The 16,981-nt window shown below is 36.2% G+C and overlaps 1 protein-coding gene across 1 annotated transcript in view; it reads right to left on the reverse strand.

The window, feature by feature from the left end:
* LOC121370901 (CUB and sushi domain-containing protein 3-like) overlaps positions 1-16,981 on the reverse strand; it is a 73,943-nt gene that overhangs the window by 30,369 nt on the left and 26,593 nt on the right. Inside the window, exon 6 of the mRNA XM_041496433.1 lies at positions 9,662-9,838. Coding sequence (XP_041352367.1) covers positions 9,662-9,838 — 177 coding nt within the window. The remainder of the gene's footprint in view (positions 1-9,661; positions 9,839-16,981) is intronic.

Raw genomic sequence — 16,981 nt, forward strand, 5'->3', positions numbered from 1 at the left:
GTTTGTTTTTATATATTTCAGTAACTGAACCAATGGATGTGGAGTCATTGATTAGATGTCAAAAATGAGATTCTGAAGACAAACTATTAAACAAATTACATTGCATCTTGATATTGAGAACAGAATGATAGAAATAGTAGAAGAGTTTCAACTGACATGTGAAAGAAAAACTGGGGCAGGGGGTGAAATTGCTGCTGAAAATGAAACACTTTCAACAATTTCATTTAATACAATATTCATTGGTTTTTTGTGTTTGACATATTGCTGCTAAAGAGTAATTCAGACTTGCAAAACTTGGGATTCAGCCTGACACCACCCACGAAATGGTAATCTTTAATTACTCAGTTGACTGTGCACGTTTCGAGGATTTGGAGATGGATGCCACAGAAAGATACATTTTTTAATAAATATATTTACCGGTACTAGACTGCATGACTATTAATATGTAAAGACCCTCTCTTTGAGATTGGGTTGTTGGAGCCAGAAGCTTCAAGTTTGATTCCCAACAGTTGTTGCCACAACACATGAGTTTATAATTTATTTAAACACTGTGTTGTACTGGCTTAATTGACAAATATTTTACAGGCTGTCCAGCGATCCTACCCCTTCGTACTTTTTGGTCTTTGTCCTATTTTTTCCTACGTACTGTTTCAGTCCTACGTTTGTCCTACGTTTTCTTACTTTTGTACTACATTTTCTGTATTTTCATTCCTAATTGTGTCCGACTTTTTCATAAGGGTGTGCTGGACAGTCTGATTTTATAAAGAGGGGATGGGGCACCCAAACGTACACACCCTAATAGGTTTTGTCAGAACGAAGACGGGCCAATATGTTAGTATACACAACTGGAATGCCAAAGATGTGGTCCTCACCAATCCACCCTCTGGCTACGCCCCGTTTTTTTTATTTTTTTATTATTTTTTTTTTTTAATTTCGTGTATAACTTTGGTTTCATAAATAGGGCAAGTGCCGTATACCGGTTGGTTCAAGCAGTGCAGCTATATAAGAATACACCCCCATAAACTTCGCAATTCCACAATCTAAACCACTGCCTGCATAATATTTTCACAGGCGACTGTATCCTACTATAGTTTTGTAACCTTTCGTGAATAAAATTATGGTACACAGATAGCATTCCACAACGCCTTGTATTTTAATGTTACTGCTCACGCCCCCCCCCCCTTTTTAAACAAAAACAAATTAAAGCAACCTGATCAAAAATAAAGACGTCGCTGTTTTAAACAAGTCGAGGTTTGTCGCTGCGCTTCTTGGCATATCGGGATTCCATTATAAATAGCCGAACAACAACACAAATTAAGATGAAAAAGAAGAAAAAAGAAAGAAACAAGACATTTTAATTTATCAGTCCTGACAAGAAACGTTAGCATATAGGATGTTTGAAATGTTCTTTTGGTTGCATTCGACGTTCGTCACTTCGTGTTCTTGTGCTTCGATTTACTGAAGTAAACATGGTTTCGTCGATTTAAATCACGTTGTCATCGTAAATGTACCCTGTAGTGAAATACTTGAATGTGTCCTCTTGTAAGCTTTTTAATTAAACAACGATATTTCTAAATAAATTAAGGCAAAAACTTAATCGGCAGATCGGTTGATTTTGCTATCGACCTATGCGAATTGGCAGCCATTATTGAAAGTTTGTCTAACCTTCCATCACATGTTGCGGGGGGCGTGGTTAACTCGTTATACGGAGGGGTCAATTAACAACTACAGCCCAGATAGCTGAGGTGTGTGTGCCCAGGACAGCGTGCTTGAACCTTAAACCTTAATTGGATATAAGCACGAAAATAAAAGGAAAAAAGGAATTGAATTAGGAAATAAACATCATCTGACGTCAGATTGGAGGTAATTTATCGTGCATTCAACACCGCTAAATGACATTTCAAAACGAATGCGTTGTATTTTAATGTTACTGCTCACGCCCCCCCCCCCCCCTTTTTAAACAAAAACAAATTAAAGCAACCTGATCAATAATAAAGACGTCGCTGTTTTAAACAAGTCGAGGTTTGTCGCTGCGCTTCTTGGCATATCGGGATTCCATTATAAATAGCCGAACAACAACACAAATTAAGATGAAAAAGAAGAAAAAAGAAAGAAACAAGACATTTTAATTTAACGACGCACTCAACACATTTTATTTACGGTTATATGGCGTCAAACATATGGTTAAGTACCACACAGATAATGAGAGAGGAAACCCGCTGTCGCCACTTTAGCAAGGGATCTTTTATATGCACCATCCCACACAAGTTAGTACATATCACGGCCTTACATATACCAGTCGTGGAGCCCCGTGTGCTCCACCGATCGACGCCCATGGCTTAGCGACATATTTGGATGATATTGGTTTTTAGTAGGTAACATGCATTTAAGTGTACGAGACTATAACTGTCTCCCCCCCCCCCCCCCCCCCTCAATCCTGGAGAAAATCTTTGATTCGGGGGCAAAAACAATAGAAAAATTCGTGCAAAAACAATAGATAAAAATGGGCAAAATGAGCTGGCCTGAACACTTTTCACCATGTATTTCCATCATTCTACCCACAATATTAAGTGTAATCCATGTAAAAATGCGTGCCGATTCGTTTGCAATCATATATAGCTGTTTCACAGTAATGCTAATATGAATAAACGTTGTAATCCAGATTCGGGCACTTTTACAATGGTCAGTTCGATATTTTTGTGGAAGATTGGCATATATATGTAGCGGGTTTCCTCTTGGATTATATGTCAGGAATGAGCAAATGTTTGACATCCAATAGCAGATGAGTAATAATCAATGTGCTCTAGTGGTGTCGTTAAACAAAACAATCAAACCGTCATTGCAAGTCCCTTACAGCTCCTCCATATGTTCATCTCCTACGTTCAAGGTAAATAACTCTGTCACAAAATTGATATATTCCAGTTTGACAGTTATGGTCCTTCAATAAATTTCCACGAAAGTCAAACTTGATCTAGCCATAACTGTAAAAATAGGGTAAATGCTAAAAAAATGTGGAGCATTATTTGTAACTGTATGTGATAAAGCTATACATAATAGGCATACACACAATTTCTGATTATTATTATGAAGCTCTGCCAAAAAATAAAATAATAAAAGGCCGAAAACAAAACCTATAGTCCACTTTGATGGAATCATAAAACATAAATTCTCATATGGCCAACATATTTTTATTTTAATTCAGCACCTCAAAATTAAGTTACAAGTCTATGTTGGATGAAGAAAAATCTCGTTCATGTCATATGGGACCTGCCCGACTCTTGAAATATGTATCTGTGAAAGAGCACAGAACAGCAAAACGGAACCTATTTTAAAATACACAAAGAACCAGACCACAATAAGATAAAAACGTCTCCATAGAAGCAAAAATGGCACTTTTAAACTGGAAAAGACACATTTTCGATTTTTTTTCTAAGGGCCAGCTGGTTGCCTTGCCACCACCCCGAAAAATTTCCTTATCAATAATTTATACGCAGTAGCAGTAGTAGGGTGCCATTTTCCAGAAATGTTATTTGTGCCAGGATTCTTGTGAGGGATATGGTCCAACACAGATTTAAAACCTAATTTTGGGATGCTGATCAATGAACTCTCACCCGTAAATCATCTGTGCAGTGAGACCTTAAAGTCTATTAACAAATTTTGTCAAATTTGGTTTGAGGTCAATTTAATAATGCTGGGTATCTGATAAATTACGTTTTATGTTTCAAAATGGAAAAAATCCAAAATCCAAATGACAGAAAGTTTTTCTAATAAAAATAATTTAACTAGCATCCCAACGATGGTGTCCATACTGATTAAGGCAACTGCAATGTTTTCGTGTTTAAGTTGTTTATTGCGTTATGGTTTACAACGTGTTGACAATTAAAAAAAATCCATATATAATGCTAATAGTACAGAACAATTACAGACAGTGGAATCACATAACAAACAGTCACATAAACTAGATATATAAAATATGATTATAATTTTTTGTTATTTATATAAAAATAAAATATTACATGTATTTTATTCAATAGATCCAGCAACAATATAAAACGCTAACGATAACAGTCTATCGATAGAATTTGAGTTAAAACTATGTGACACGTTGGTATTACCTATCCTATTATATGGATGCAAAATATGGAGCTACGAAAACAAGGATATTATCGCAAATATACACACAGATGTTCTGAGACGCTTACTCCCTGTTAAAAAAGACACACCGACATTCATGTTATATGGAGAACTAGGACCACTTCAATTAATTATCCAACAAAGAATGATTAGTTTCTGGACTAGAATTGTATCTAGCAAGCAAACAAAACTATATTTTATATTACATGAATTTATGTTACATTACTCTTCCCTAAATGGACACGGCTATACTTTTATCCAACATATTAAACAATTATTTAACAGCCTAAGTATGAAATACATGTATATGGATGTTCCAAAATGATTCCTAAAACTATATTTTTATCTAAATCCCAGTACCCTAAAATTTAAAGAATTATTTACCAGTAATACAATATGTGCCCTAAAAAAAAGTCGGTAAATGAATTAAAATAATTAATGATAAATTCATAAGACCGCAGATAATATCTGTATATTTACCACACCACTCGAGGCATTGTATTGCATTGTATTATTGTATACATACATTTGTATATTATATACTTATACTATTAATTCTTTAATAGTCTCCTGTAAACCCTGTCCTATTGTTGTTCATGGTTTCCCCATATGCCGTTGCCTAACGGTGTGGATGTAATAAAGTTCTGTTCTGTTCTGTTGTCTTTCATTATCCGGACTGATTAAGGCAACTGCAATGTTTAAGTTGTTTATTGCGTTATTGTTTACAACGTATTAGCATGTTGACAATAAAAAACATATATAACAGTACAGAAAAAATACGGAGAGTGAAATCACATAACAAACAGTCAAATACACTAGATATATACAACATGATTATTATTATGTTTGGTTATTTATATCAAAATATAATATTTTATTTACGAAGGTCAGCAACAATAAAAAATGTATATGAGAAGCTACAACTAGCTAATAATAACAGCTCCATAATTCTATACACCTGTACCAAGTACCTTTGTCTAGTTTAAAGTTACATTCTCTGGTTACCATATTATAACATCATGTACAAATGTGAAATACAAGCTCAAATGCACTTTTAAAAAAGTCGTGTGTGTTCACTATGAACGGATATCGTCAAACGTATACGCTTGATTCGTTGCCTGTGCCGCCATAGCTCGGCAAAGCACAAACGACAGCCTATTGTCAGTTTCAGTTAACACGTGCGTTTGCCGATTTCAAATTGTAGGGTTCGTCTCAAAAAATTAAAAGAGAAATCTTGCGCTGTACGAAGAACGTTCGGTTGAGGATACGGTACTAGAGTCTTTAGTTAAAACCGGTTTGATCTTGACAACGTATTATCGACAGTCGTACCTTCCTATTTCAGAATTGATATTTTATAAAGTGTTAGTAGAACTTTCAAAGTTTAGTTTCTATATTAGTAACACATTAATCATGTATATATTTTTTAAAATAAAATATACTAAAGTAGACCATGAACGTTTTCACTTCTTCATTTTACGTGTTAAAATCGACAAATTCAAATAAATATTACTTCGTTTGGAAAGGGTAAAGCTGGGGTGTGTGTGTGTGTGTGTGTGTGTGTGTTTAACGACATCAAAGATAAAACATATTGATTTAATAATCATTCGACCCCATACAACCGTAAATAAAATGTGTTGAGTGCGTCGTTAAATAAAACATATCCTATCCTTCCTTCCATCTGCTGTTGGATGTCTAACATTTGGTAATTTTGACATATAATCTTAGAGAGGAATCGGGTGCATGTGCAGGGGGAGGGTATTAGAGGTCGAAACCCTTACTTGCCCAAGCTTGAAAAAATTGAAATGTATTGTTTGGGGGAGCATGGCCCCATATAAACTTCGCTTAACACAGTCTATAACCCCCAACTCCGCTGAAATCCCTGCACATGCGCCTTGGAAACCCGCTTCATTTTTTTTTTAGCAAGGGATTGTTTAAATGTACCATCCCAGAAACAGAATATCACATACCATGGTCTTTTTGTATACCCGCCGATGAGGATCGATCCTAGACTGACCGCGCATTTCCCCAAAACACCTTTTTAGGTCTAAGTAATGAATAAAAATAACATATAGTCTTGAAAAATGTTACGTAAATCGAACACAGTACCCTCTTCCTCTACCCCTAGAGCGCTACGTAATTAGTAACACCCCCGTACATGTAACGTGTATGCCAACAGCTGCTCACTGTAAAAATTTCAAGGCAAATCCCCCACTCACCGACCCCAGGAAAGGCGTTGTACCATACCTCTATGGATATAAATATGTTTTAGAGATATGAGACGACCCCTCAATCAAGAGAGTTAAATTTGTTCAAAAATTGCGAAATCTCACGTGATCTCTTGTTGGGGAATTCTATACTTGTGATAAGCCAATGAAAACCGAGATCGGTACAAACCCGTCAAAAGTGTTCCACTTTCAAAATCATGGCTTTGTTTTAGACCTGGATAAGCCAGCGAAGTGAAACCAATGCGGAGTGCGGCGTCATATATGCACCAAACGTAATTGTATTTTCTGTTCTATATGCTTAAATAATAAAAATATTCCAGGGAATGTAGTTTTAACAAATTGTTTATATATTTATTATTTCTAGTTGGTTATACCCGTATTGGGTTCGATAAGACCGAGTTAATCAAAGTAGATGTTTTTCCTTAATACAAATTTAAATCTCTTACTTTCGTATCATGTGCACAGAAGAATAAAATGAAAGTCATCAATTTCATTAACATTGCAGTGTACATATTTGTATACATTTATTTAATTCACGAATGCTTACAATTAGTTTTGGTTATATAGTGTCGAATCTACAAGGAGGTGTAGATTCGTGAAAAATCATTCACGAGCCCCGTAGGGGTGAGATAATTATTTTCAAAGAATCCACACTTCCGAGTGCATTCTCCAATTTAATCTATTATTCATTAACATTTTAACGTGACAGCTGAATTAATTTCTGTTTTATCTTTTTAAATAAAAATATTGATTAAAATGACAATGAATATTTATAAAAATAATAACCCAATAGGACAGGATCCTTTTGGACCAAAAATGAACGGTTCGGCCGGTAAATCCCCAGCAGTGGATGGCTGGCTGGCATTACAGGGACATACCCTAGTTTCAACCCATGAAATTAACACACTAAGTTTAGTTAATATACAAACCTGTAACACATTTGGATAAAGTTACAATTGAGTGAAACACAATCTAATTAAAATTAGCTCCACTATTACATGTGGATCTAACACCAGCCAGTTGGAGCTCATGTCCACCAATCAAAACCTTACTTGCAGAATCCTGCCAGTGATTTAAAACTAACAACACTGCGTAGTCCCCAATGTCCAGGTAACATTTCGTCTGTAAATAATAATTTAAATATTGACAAATCACACTTCGCCTTTTATAACGTTATTTGGGAGCATACAAATTCTAAAAATATCGGGCGAGTCTATTTTAGTGGCCGCAGTACAGCGAACCATACCAATACGTACGGGGTGGGTTATCAGTCTTCAATTTTACATTAAAAATTATTTATTTATTTATATAAAAAACCCCACCTAAATCAGTCTTCAGTTTTACATTACAATTTATTTATTTTATAAAATAAAACATGTTTTAAGGCATTCGTAATTCACACAAAACATGTCGTATACCCTCAGGATAATTTGGAATGTTTTCAAATTATTTTTAAATCACTGGCAGGATTCTGCAAGTAAAGTTTTGATTGGTGGACATGAGCTCCAACTGGCTGGTGTTAGATCCACATGTAATAGTGGAGCTAATTTTAATTAGATTGAGTGAAACATTAGTCTGTGACTTTGAAATGGTGAAATACCCTCTAAAAATAGACTAAAACTTGACTCCATAACTGTTACGTGCGTTTTTAAAAATATGAGAAATGCATTTTGTGATATTAAAAACACCAGGATGACCAAAAACACTTTGAATGTACGGAAATTGATAATCTAAACAATAAAATCTAAGTAAAGTATGATTTAAGTTATCAAAAACGGTTATAATAGTAAAAAATATGCGTTAATGTTTAGAAACTAGGGTATGTCCCTTTAAGGTTGATACACGTGCTAAATATGTATTTTCTTATTTCCGGATTAGTTTCCGACAATCTTCATTGCATTACGTCAGAATACATTACTATCACTAATATGCAGGGGCTTGTAAACTCGAAGCAGTCGGGAGGGCCTACTAAACTTACGGTTGTGGGAAAGCAATACTAAAATGTTAGGTGTGTAACACGAACCACTCTTAAGGGAATCGCCCGCGCTGGTTGAATGCTAGCTCGTTGCTGGAACCTTGCCTTCATGGAGGCTGTGGTGGTTTAACTTCCATATGTACCCTCTTTTAGTCCTTAGAAGGACTCGGTCATTGGAGGACATTTCTGAGAGTATCCGGAGAAGGGAACTGCAGATTGTATGTATGTATGTATGTATGTATGTATGAATATATATATATATATATATATATATATATATATATATATATATATATATATATATATGTGTGTGTGTGTGTGTGTATTGTGTATATGTGTATGTATATATGTATGCTATATATATATATATATATATATATATATATATATATATATATATATATCGGTGAATCTCAGTCTCGATCCCGATTATATTTCAGTTGTAATTTTAATTTTGTAAAACGTGCACTTAAAACAATAACAATCACAATAAAGTTGAGCTAATTTAAATAAAGTTACATAAAATGAAGCTTAGTATCAATATGCAAATGCACGAAACTGTCATTGATTAATTCTAACTCGTATAGGATGGAGTATACTTCAACAGTAAAAACAGAGGACGGGGTTTCTAGTTGTTGAATTACAGTTTGTGTGATACAATCTGATAAGACGTCATGTGGACACCTCTCAATAGAACGGCTTCATCACTGAAGGTCTGGTCGACATAGTTTTCGTCAATGTGAATCTGTAACTAAAAGAACATACTGTACTTTTAAGTCTTTGTTAAATTTCTTAAATACGCAGCATGTTATTTATATTTATAAAAATTGTCTTAACGTTAGGAATGTGTGTATGTATATATGTATGTATCTCTATGTATGTATGTATGTATGTATGTATGTGTATGTATGCATGCATGCATGTATAACTACGCGTAGCGTGTGTGTGCGTGCGTGTGTACGTGAGTGTGTATGTATATAATTGTATGCGTGTATGCTTGCATATGTGTTCGCGTGGGCAGGTTGCTTTTTGTTCGAATTAAAAGCCCGTATAATTTTCCCGAACAACTTCATCGCTTTTGCTCGAATGCTAAGATTTGCTGCAGCAGTGGAAGGGGGGGGGGGGGGGGGGGGGGGGTACCTGTAGTTTTACCAGTCCTACGTTTATATTTGTTTGGCATCTATTTCACGCAGAAAATTACATCATAACCGTAACGAGTAATTTACAGAAAACGAAGCATTGTAAAGCCAAACAAAAATGAAATATGTGTACTTCAAACTGTCATATTCCACTATGCTATCTAGTTAATACGTATAGTTGCACAAACCTGTGCAGTTCAACATTGGATCAGACCAGAGGCCGTTGTCCTGGCATGTTGAAGTGTTGAATCCACTCACATAGTCATAACCATCTGAACAGGAATAACTGGCAACAGACTGATACGTGGTAGTGTTGAATTCGACCTCTGTTTCAGAAAATATAAGCGGCGTTCCACAATCAACCACTGAAACAATGTAAAACATAGTTTATCATCTCGTATTAGTAACACACCTCTATTCTGATACTCCATTAAAGGGACACGCCCTAGTTGTTAACCATTACGCCGTTGTTTTTCGCTATTAAACCCATTTTTTTTCACAAATACTTACCATTTATTATTTAGAATATACATTTCCATTCACCTGAAGTGTTTTTTGGTAATCCTGGTAATCCTGGTGTTTGTAATACCACAAAATGCATTTTTCGTATTTCTTAAAAAGCCACGGGCCTCTGAGGAAAAAACCGTTGAGCAGACAAGGTCTAATCTATTTTTAGAGGGGATATTCCCATTTCAATGTCACAGACGTTGGTATACCACGTGACCGTTATCATTTTGGTTCGGTTTGTTTTCTTATGCACGGTTCGCGTAATCAACATCCGATTTGTTGTCGTTTGCTTGGTGTTCATTTGTGAGATTTTTTTTCACAGTTCGTGAACAGTTTCATTAACAATAAAGTTCAGACAAGTAAGTATCTCAATACAAAACGTTACAAACCTTAAAACGAATAATTTTGCTAAGTCTTACGATATCTGGAGAGGGGATACAACCAGGACAGAACAGTTGGAACACGTCCAGGAGAGGTGAAAGGAACGCACCCCAAGTCTGTGCGCACTCTGTGAAATTTGTCGTGACGTAGGCATTGCTGTGCTTCGAGCGACATCTACCGGTGACATCAGAATATTACTTTCAAAATTATTTCAAGCAATTGGGACATGGGGATTCTCATGGTATTTATCGATATAAAACCTGCTTTTTTACTCCATTTGATAAAAACGTGATCTAAGTGTGTTACAGATTTGTAGATTAACCAAAATTATAATTTATTTTCGCTGGATGGAACTAGGGCGTGCGGCTTTAACACTACATTTTTATTTGATTTTAAAAGCAACATCACCATTTAATAAATGGTAATGACACTAATAGATGTAGAGGTATTTCCCGTTTATGTGCTGTGTACTTTGTTACGGTCAAAACGTTTAACGATTCTCTGAAGCACGCTCAACGTGAGCATAAGGTCTTACCTGCCTGAACTTGTAGCACCAGGCCTAGTGCGTACTGATTCATTCATTTCAATTTATTTTCGTGTTTATATCTAATTAAGGTTCAAGCACGCTGTCCTGGACACACAATTCAGCTATCTGGGCTGTCTGTCCAGGACATAAGGTTAGTTGTTAGTGATTAGTGATAGAGAAGTCGGTGTAGTGGTCTTACACCTTACAACTCGCTCTAGGTGGGAGCCGGTACCGAGCTGCGAACCCAGTGCCTACCAGCATTATGTCCGATGGCCTAACCACGACACCACTGAGGCCAGTTGTGTGGGTACTGAGCTTTAAAGTCTACAACTTAGATAAAATGTTGAGTATAAGCATGGTTAATAATCAGTCGCGTACCCGAATTACTCCTCTTTATTTTTCCACCACCTTTTGTATTAGCCTGGCGTCCCATGACAGTGTAAAAGACAGTGTAGATGATCTCCTCACCCCCACCCCCACCCCCAATGTGGGTAGCCACCCCAATATAAAATCCTGGATACGCCAAGGGCAGTAATGGACTACAATACATTCTTCACAAAATACCAGGTGTAATCCAGCTTCTCAGAATATGCTTCTTTAACGAGAGCCATTGAATTATTTTATTAATTATAAAACAACCAAATACATAATAATTCTTCCTTTAAAAATTAAAATATTTTTTAAAGAACCAAACTTACGTAAACAAATATACACCTTATTAATTCGTACTACAAAATTTCCACCTCTCAAAAACATATTCAGTATTGGGGTCTAACTTCCTTTCACGGGTGTGGGAAAAACAGTACGTGCCTCCATTTAATACCCATCTTTATTATTGTTTCTGTTTAAAAATGTATACATTTCTAAATAAAATAAAAATTGTTGATTCTATTTGCGAAAATTTAATAAATAAATAAATAAAGATACAGCATTCAGGATTAATCTATAGTTTGTCCCATCCTCCTACAAAAAAATGTATTTTTGTGTGAATAATTTTAGTTTGGTTTGATGTAAGAAGAAAAGTAAGTGTTTTGCGTTAAAGATGGCGACCGGTGGTCAACCACCCGGTATACGCTCTGATAACAATCTTGATAATTCAAGTTCTACAGCTACTGCAGATTGTCATACCCACATTACTCGAAGAGTTAACCCATCAGGTATGGATATAGTTAATGTTGTACCCACAACGCCATTTTTTGATGACTTTTCGTACACTTATATGGGTGGACTTGCGAGCCCTTCTGAGGGTAGCATGACATACCCCATTGTCGACACAACTGATGTTCAAACAAATCAATGTTTACATAGTCAAGTGCCAAGAAAATGCTGTGATCTGCTACAGTTTATCTTCAGTGACTTGTCATGTCTACCTAAAGATGTGTTTACTGATCGCCTTATTGATATTGTCGAAAATGATAAAAATGAATTAGAAATTCTACGCCAAGAATTGTTAAAATTGTGCAAAAACAATGAACAGTTTGAGCACAAAACGGCTCAGTTAAAAAGAAGACATGAGGCGCGAACAAGAACAGGCGAAAGCATGATTAAAAAACTCGCAAAAGATTGTTTTATATTATTTCGATCTTCACGGGGAGACATGAACGAAGATTTGTTTGATGTAATAAACATATCCAAACGTCAAACCCTTACAACAGACAGTGAGCAGTGTTCAGGCGAGGTTCAGAGCGACACATTGGGCATTGTGTTCCGTGAATCGCTTGCTCGTATTGAACGCGACCTGATTACGCTTCGCGGTGAACTGATTCAAGACATCGACTGTTCTCGCAATAAAATAGAAGAGCAAGCCAAGCAACATTCTACTCTTAAAACAGAACTGTCGGACTTGCGACAACAATTAAATAATCAAAAGAACTATATGCACAATTACAAAATGAAAATCAACAGTTAAAAGAAACAGTAATTACTGTTCAAAAAAAGCTGGAGAAGCAGTCAATAGATCATAAAACTATGTTAAAACAAACTCTGGGGGAATTTAAAAAGGTTTATGAACAAAATAAAAATCTCAGGTCTGACATTGACAAAAACAACACCGATATGAAATCTCACATCCAAGCATTTGATGATTTAAAGAGTGCAGTTGTTTCTTTAAAGAAATTAGAACAAACAACAGGACAAATTAAAACTTCACATGATCATTTGCAGAAAGATTTCATCTGTCTTAAACAGAAAGTTGATAATGGTTGTCTTAATATTTCTCGTCTAGCCGACGAAAAAAGTATGGGAGTTTCATCAATCAAATCGAAAGTTCAGATAACAAACACAAAAGTGAAAGACATAGAAGAAAATTTGGATGAGATGACAAATTTAATAAAGTCAGTAACAACCTCAACAACTGATATGCGGAAACGCGTGTGTTTATTGGAAAAAGAAATAAAAAATGTTTCGGCGAAGAAAAGTTACCGAGAGGCAATAACACGTAACATATCAACAGAAACATTCAATACATGCGATTCAACCGCGAGTGCCGTGAATAGCAAACCGCGTACACACACTGAGTGTAGCACGTTACTGGCGTCCCATAGCGTCAGTGAATCAACTGTACTGGATTCATCAGCCCTCAATACAAATTCATGTAACGGTACTGTCCGTCAGGAGCACGAGTTGCATTTAACCGAACGCGACACCTCCGCAAACACTAGTGCCTTGCCCGTCCATGAGCCGGTCTCCGAGACATACAACTCGGATCGAGATTTGTCCCCCGGGACACACCACATCCAGCGTGACTTGTCCCCTGCGACACATCACTCCCAGCGTGATCGGTCCACCGCGACACAGCACACCCAGCATGATCGGCCCACCGTGACACATCGCACCCAGCCTGATCGGCCCACCGTGACGCACCACGCCCGGCGTGATCGGCCCACCGTGACACACCACACCCAGGGTGACTTATCTAACGGTTCTTGTCCTCATGGCAACAGCAACATTAGTGTATGGGCACCTACAGACCAGTGTGGTGCTACTTTATCTAAACAGTCAGTATTCTGTGGTGTTTCAAAACACAAAGTGGCTCGTTTTTATGTTGGTGGAATTGACAAAAAGTCAACTGAGGCTGGCCTTAGGGATTTTTTAAGTGAAAATGGTGTTAAACTAACCTTTTTGAGATTTTTCAATAGGGATAACAGAAAAACAGCCTCAGCACAAGTTAATGTGCTATACGAACACCGAGACATAATTGAGAGTGAAGGTTTTTGGCCCTATGGCATCTATGTAAAACCGTGGCTCTCCAAGCAAAGGTTTTTAAATCAGTTTAACAATAACAATGAAAATGGCTCAGTTGATGATTAACATTATGTGTTGGAACTGTCGGGGTGTTATGTCTGGAACACCCTATTTACTTACATGTTTAAACGAACATGATATAGATGTTTGTGGAATTAGTGAGCACCATTTAAGAAAATATAACAGTAACTTCTTAAATACTATTGACCCTAATTGCACTTCATTAACGAAATGTGCTACAGAAAAAGACCCCACATTATACCGAATTATTAACAAAGGCGGTGTAGCTCTACTTGTTAAGAAACATTTGAGTCGATGTACTACTATAATAGAAATTGAAAGTGATCGTATTATAGGAATTGAAGTTGTGTTCAGCGATTCCACAGCCATCTATGTATTTTGTGCTTATCTTCCTGCATCTAATTTATCGAATGATTTATATCTTGAATGTTTGGATTTGTTGGAGGAATTGTACATTGCCTATAGTTCAAAAGGAACTGTTATTATTATTGGTGATCTTAATGTAAAAATAGCGGGTCCAAAAACCCGATTTGTTAAAAACAGAAGAAGTGATATCTTCCATACATTTGTTAGTAGACATAACTTGGTTTCAATCAATGTTCAACTTTTTTGTAAAGGTCCGTCTCATACTTACGAATCTCATACTGGAGGTCCTTCCTCAGCTATAGATCACATTCTAGTACCTGATTATTTAATCCCCTATGTTCAAAATGCATTAGTCAAAGACGACTGTGAGCTCTTGCTTTCTGATCATAAACCAGTAATGTGTTCAATTTTAGTCAATGATTCTAAAGAGGAACAAAGCATCCCACCAGAAAAACGTTCTTGGGAAAAGGCAAGACGTCATAATCTGTTAAAAGACTATACTTTCGCCGTTTCTCACATGTTATGGCCAATACATATCCCAAGCAAGAGTGCATCAGCATCCGATATTCTTAAATTTTACAATAAGATAATAAATGTATTAACTCAAGCAGCCAAGGAAACTATTCCTTGTTCAAAATATAACAAACATTCGAAGCCATATTGGTCTGATGCAGTTAAAGAATGTCATGTAGAAATGTCGTATCGCAGACGTCTGTGGTTAGCTGAAGGTAGACCACGTGGTATGCAATTTGACACGTTTAGGTTGTACAAAAAAGCAAAAGATGCATTTCGTATGACTCTCCAAAACGCATACTTGAAATATGAAAGGGATTTTTATAATTCCCTAGACGAAGCCTGTGATGTTGACCACAAGACTTTATGGACCACACTTCGTAATAAAAAAAGAAGTAGCTCAATAATGTCCCTCATGGTCGATACGAAAGTTATTACTCATCCAGTAGATATTTGTAACTCTATGGCTGGTCATTTTTGCAAAGTGTTTAGCGACCCAACAGATGCGAATTTTGATGATAAATTTAAATCAAGCTTAGAAGCCAAGGTGTCGGCATTTAAAGCTGATGCACTAAGATCGGATGAAAACTTTGATATTTCACCAAATTTAGTTAGCAATATATGCTCCAAGCTTCCAAATAACAAGTCATGTGGCCTAGATGGAATATTTTATGAACATATTAAATATGGAGGCGAATATCTCTTCTTCTGCCTATCAAGGTTATTTTCACTAATGGTTAACAATGGATGTATTCCTGATGAATGGCATCGCGGTATCTTGGTATGCATTTACAAAGGACATAATATGTCCAAATTAAGTCCAGATTCATACAGAGGGATTACGCTTTTATCTGTAGTTTTTAAGATTTTTGAGAAAGTTTTAGAATCATTAATGCCACAGCTAGTCTCATCGGCTGATTACCCGAATAATCATCAATGTGGATTTCAAAAAGGCCTGTCGAGCATCGATGCTTCTTTTGTGTTACAAGAAACATTAAATCACTATAAGGAACGCAGTGACGGCACTTGTGTCGCATTTCTGGATAGTTCAAAAGCCTTCGATACTGTCTGGCATGCAGGTTTGCTATATAAACTATCAGAAATAGGAATCCCTCCTAAAGTCTGGCTTATTTTGAACAGGATATATAGCAATGCCAAATCTTGTGTTTTTGTAAACAATATATACTCACAGTACTTCAGGCAACAAAGGGGTTATGTCAAGGTAGTATTCTTTCTCCTAAACTATATGTTTTATACATAAACGAATTGCTAAGCAAGTTAAGCGGATCAAAAAAAGGAACTATGATACTTGATGTTCACGTATCTTGCCCCACACAAGCGGACGATATAGCTATTATTTCTCCTACATCAAGCAATATGCAAGATATGCTATTGATCTGTGAACAGTATAGCTTAAAATGGCGATTCATATTCTCGTCGCTTAAAAGTCAAATGATTAATTTCTGTAGAGAGGGTGATCCACCTTTTTTTCTATATAATAAACAAATATCTATCACAAATTCTATAAAACATGTTGGCATCACTTTGAATAAAAATCTAAATAACTGGGATCGAACCTTACAAGCATGTAAGACTATCAAGTCTACAAGTATGGTACTTTTGCAATCAGGGTGTCACCCACGCGGCCTAAATCCAGCTACAAGTGTAAAATTAGTTAATGCTCTTTGCTTATCCAAAGCTCTCTATGGGTGTGAACTATGGAACTCTTACCAAAAGCGAGTTATTAGCACTAGAAAGGGCCTTCAGATTTGCAATAAAAAGTATTCAGGGTTTACCAAAAAGGACACGAACAAACATATGTTTAGGGTTAATTGGTACTATTTCAGTTGAAGCAAAAATAGACACTAATAAACTATATTTCCTAGGACATCTCCTTCGCTTACCTACATGGACGTTACCCTATAAGGTTATAACAAGCAGATTATTATGT

This window comes from Gigantopelta aegis, chromosome 4 (assembly GCF_016097555.1).
Source record: "Gigantopelta aegis isolate Gae_Host chromosome 4, Gae_host_genome, whole genome shotgun sequence".
NCBI lineage: Eukaryota > Metazoa > Mollusca > Gastropoda > Neomphalida > Peltospiridae > Gigantopelta > Gigantopelta aegis.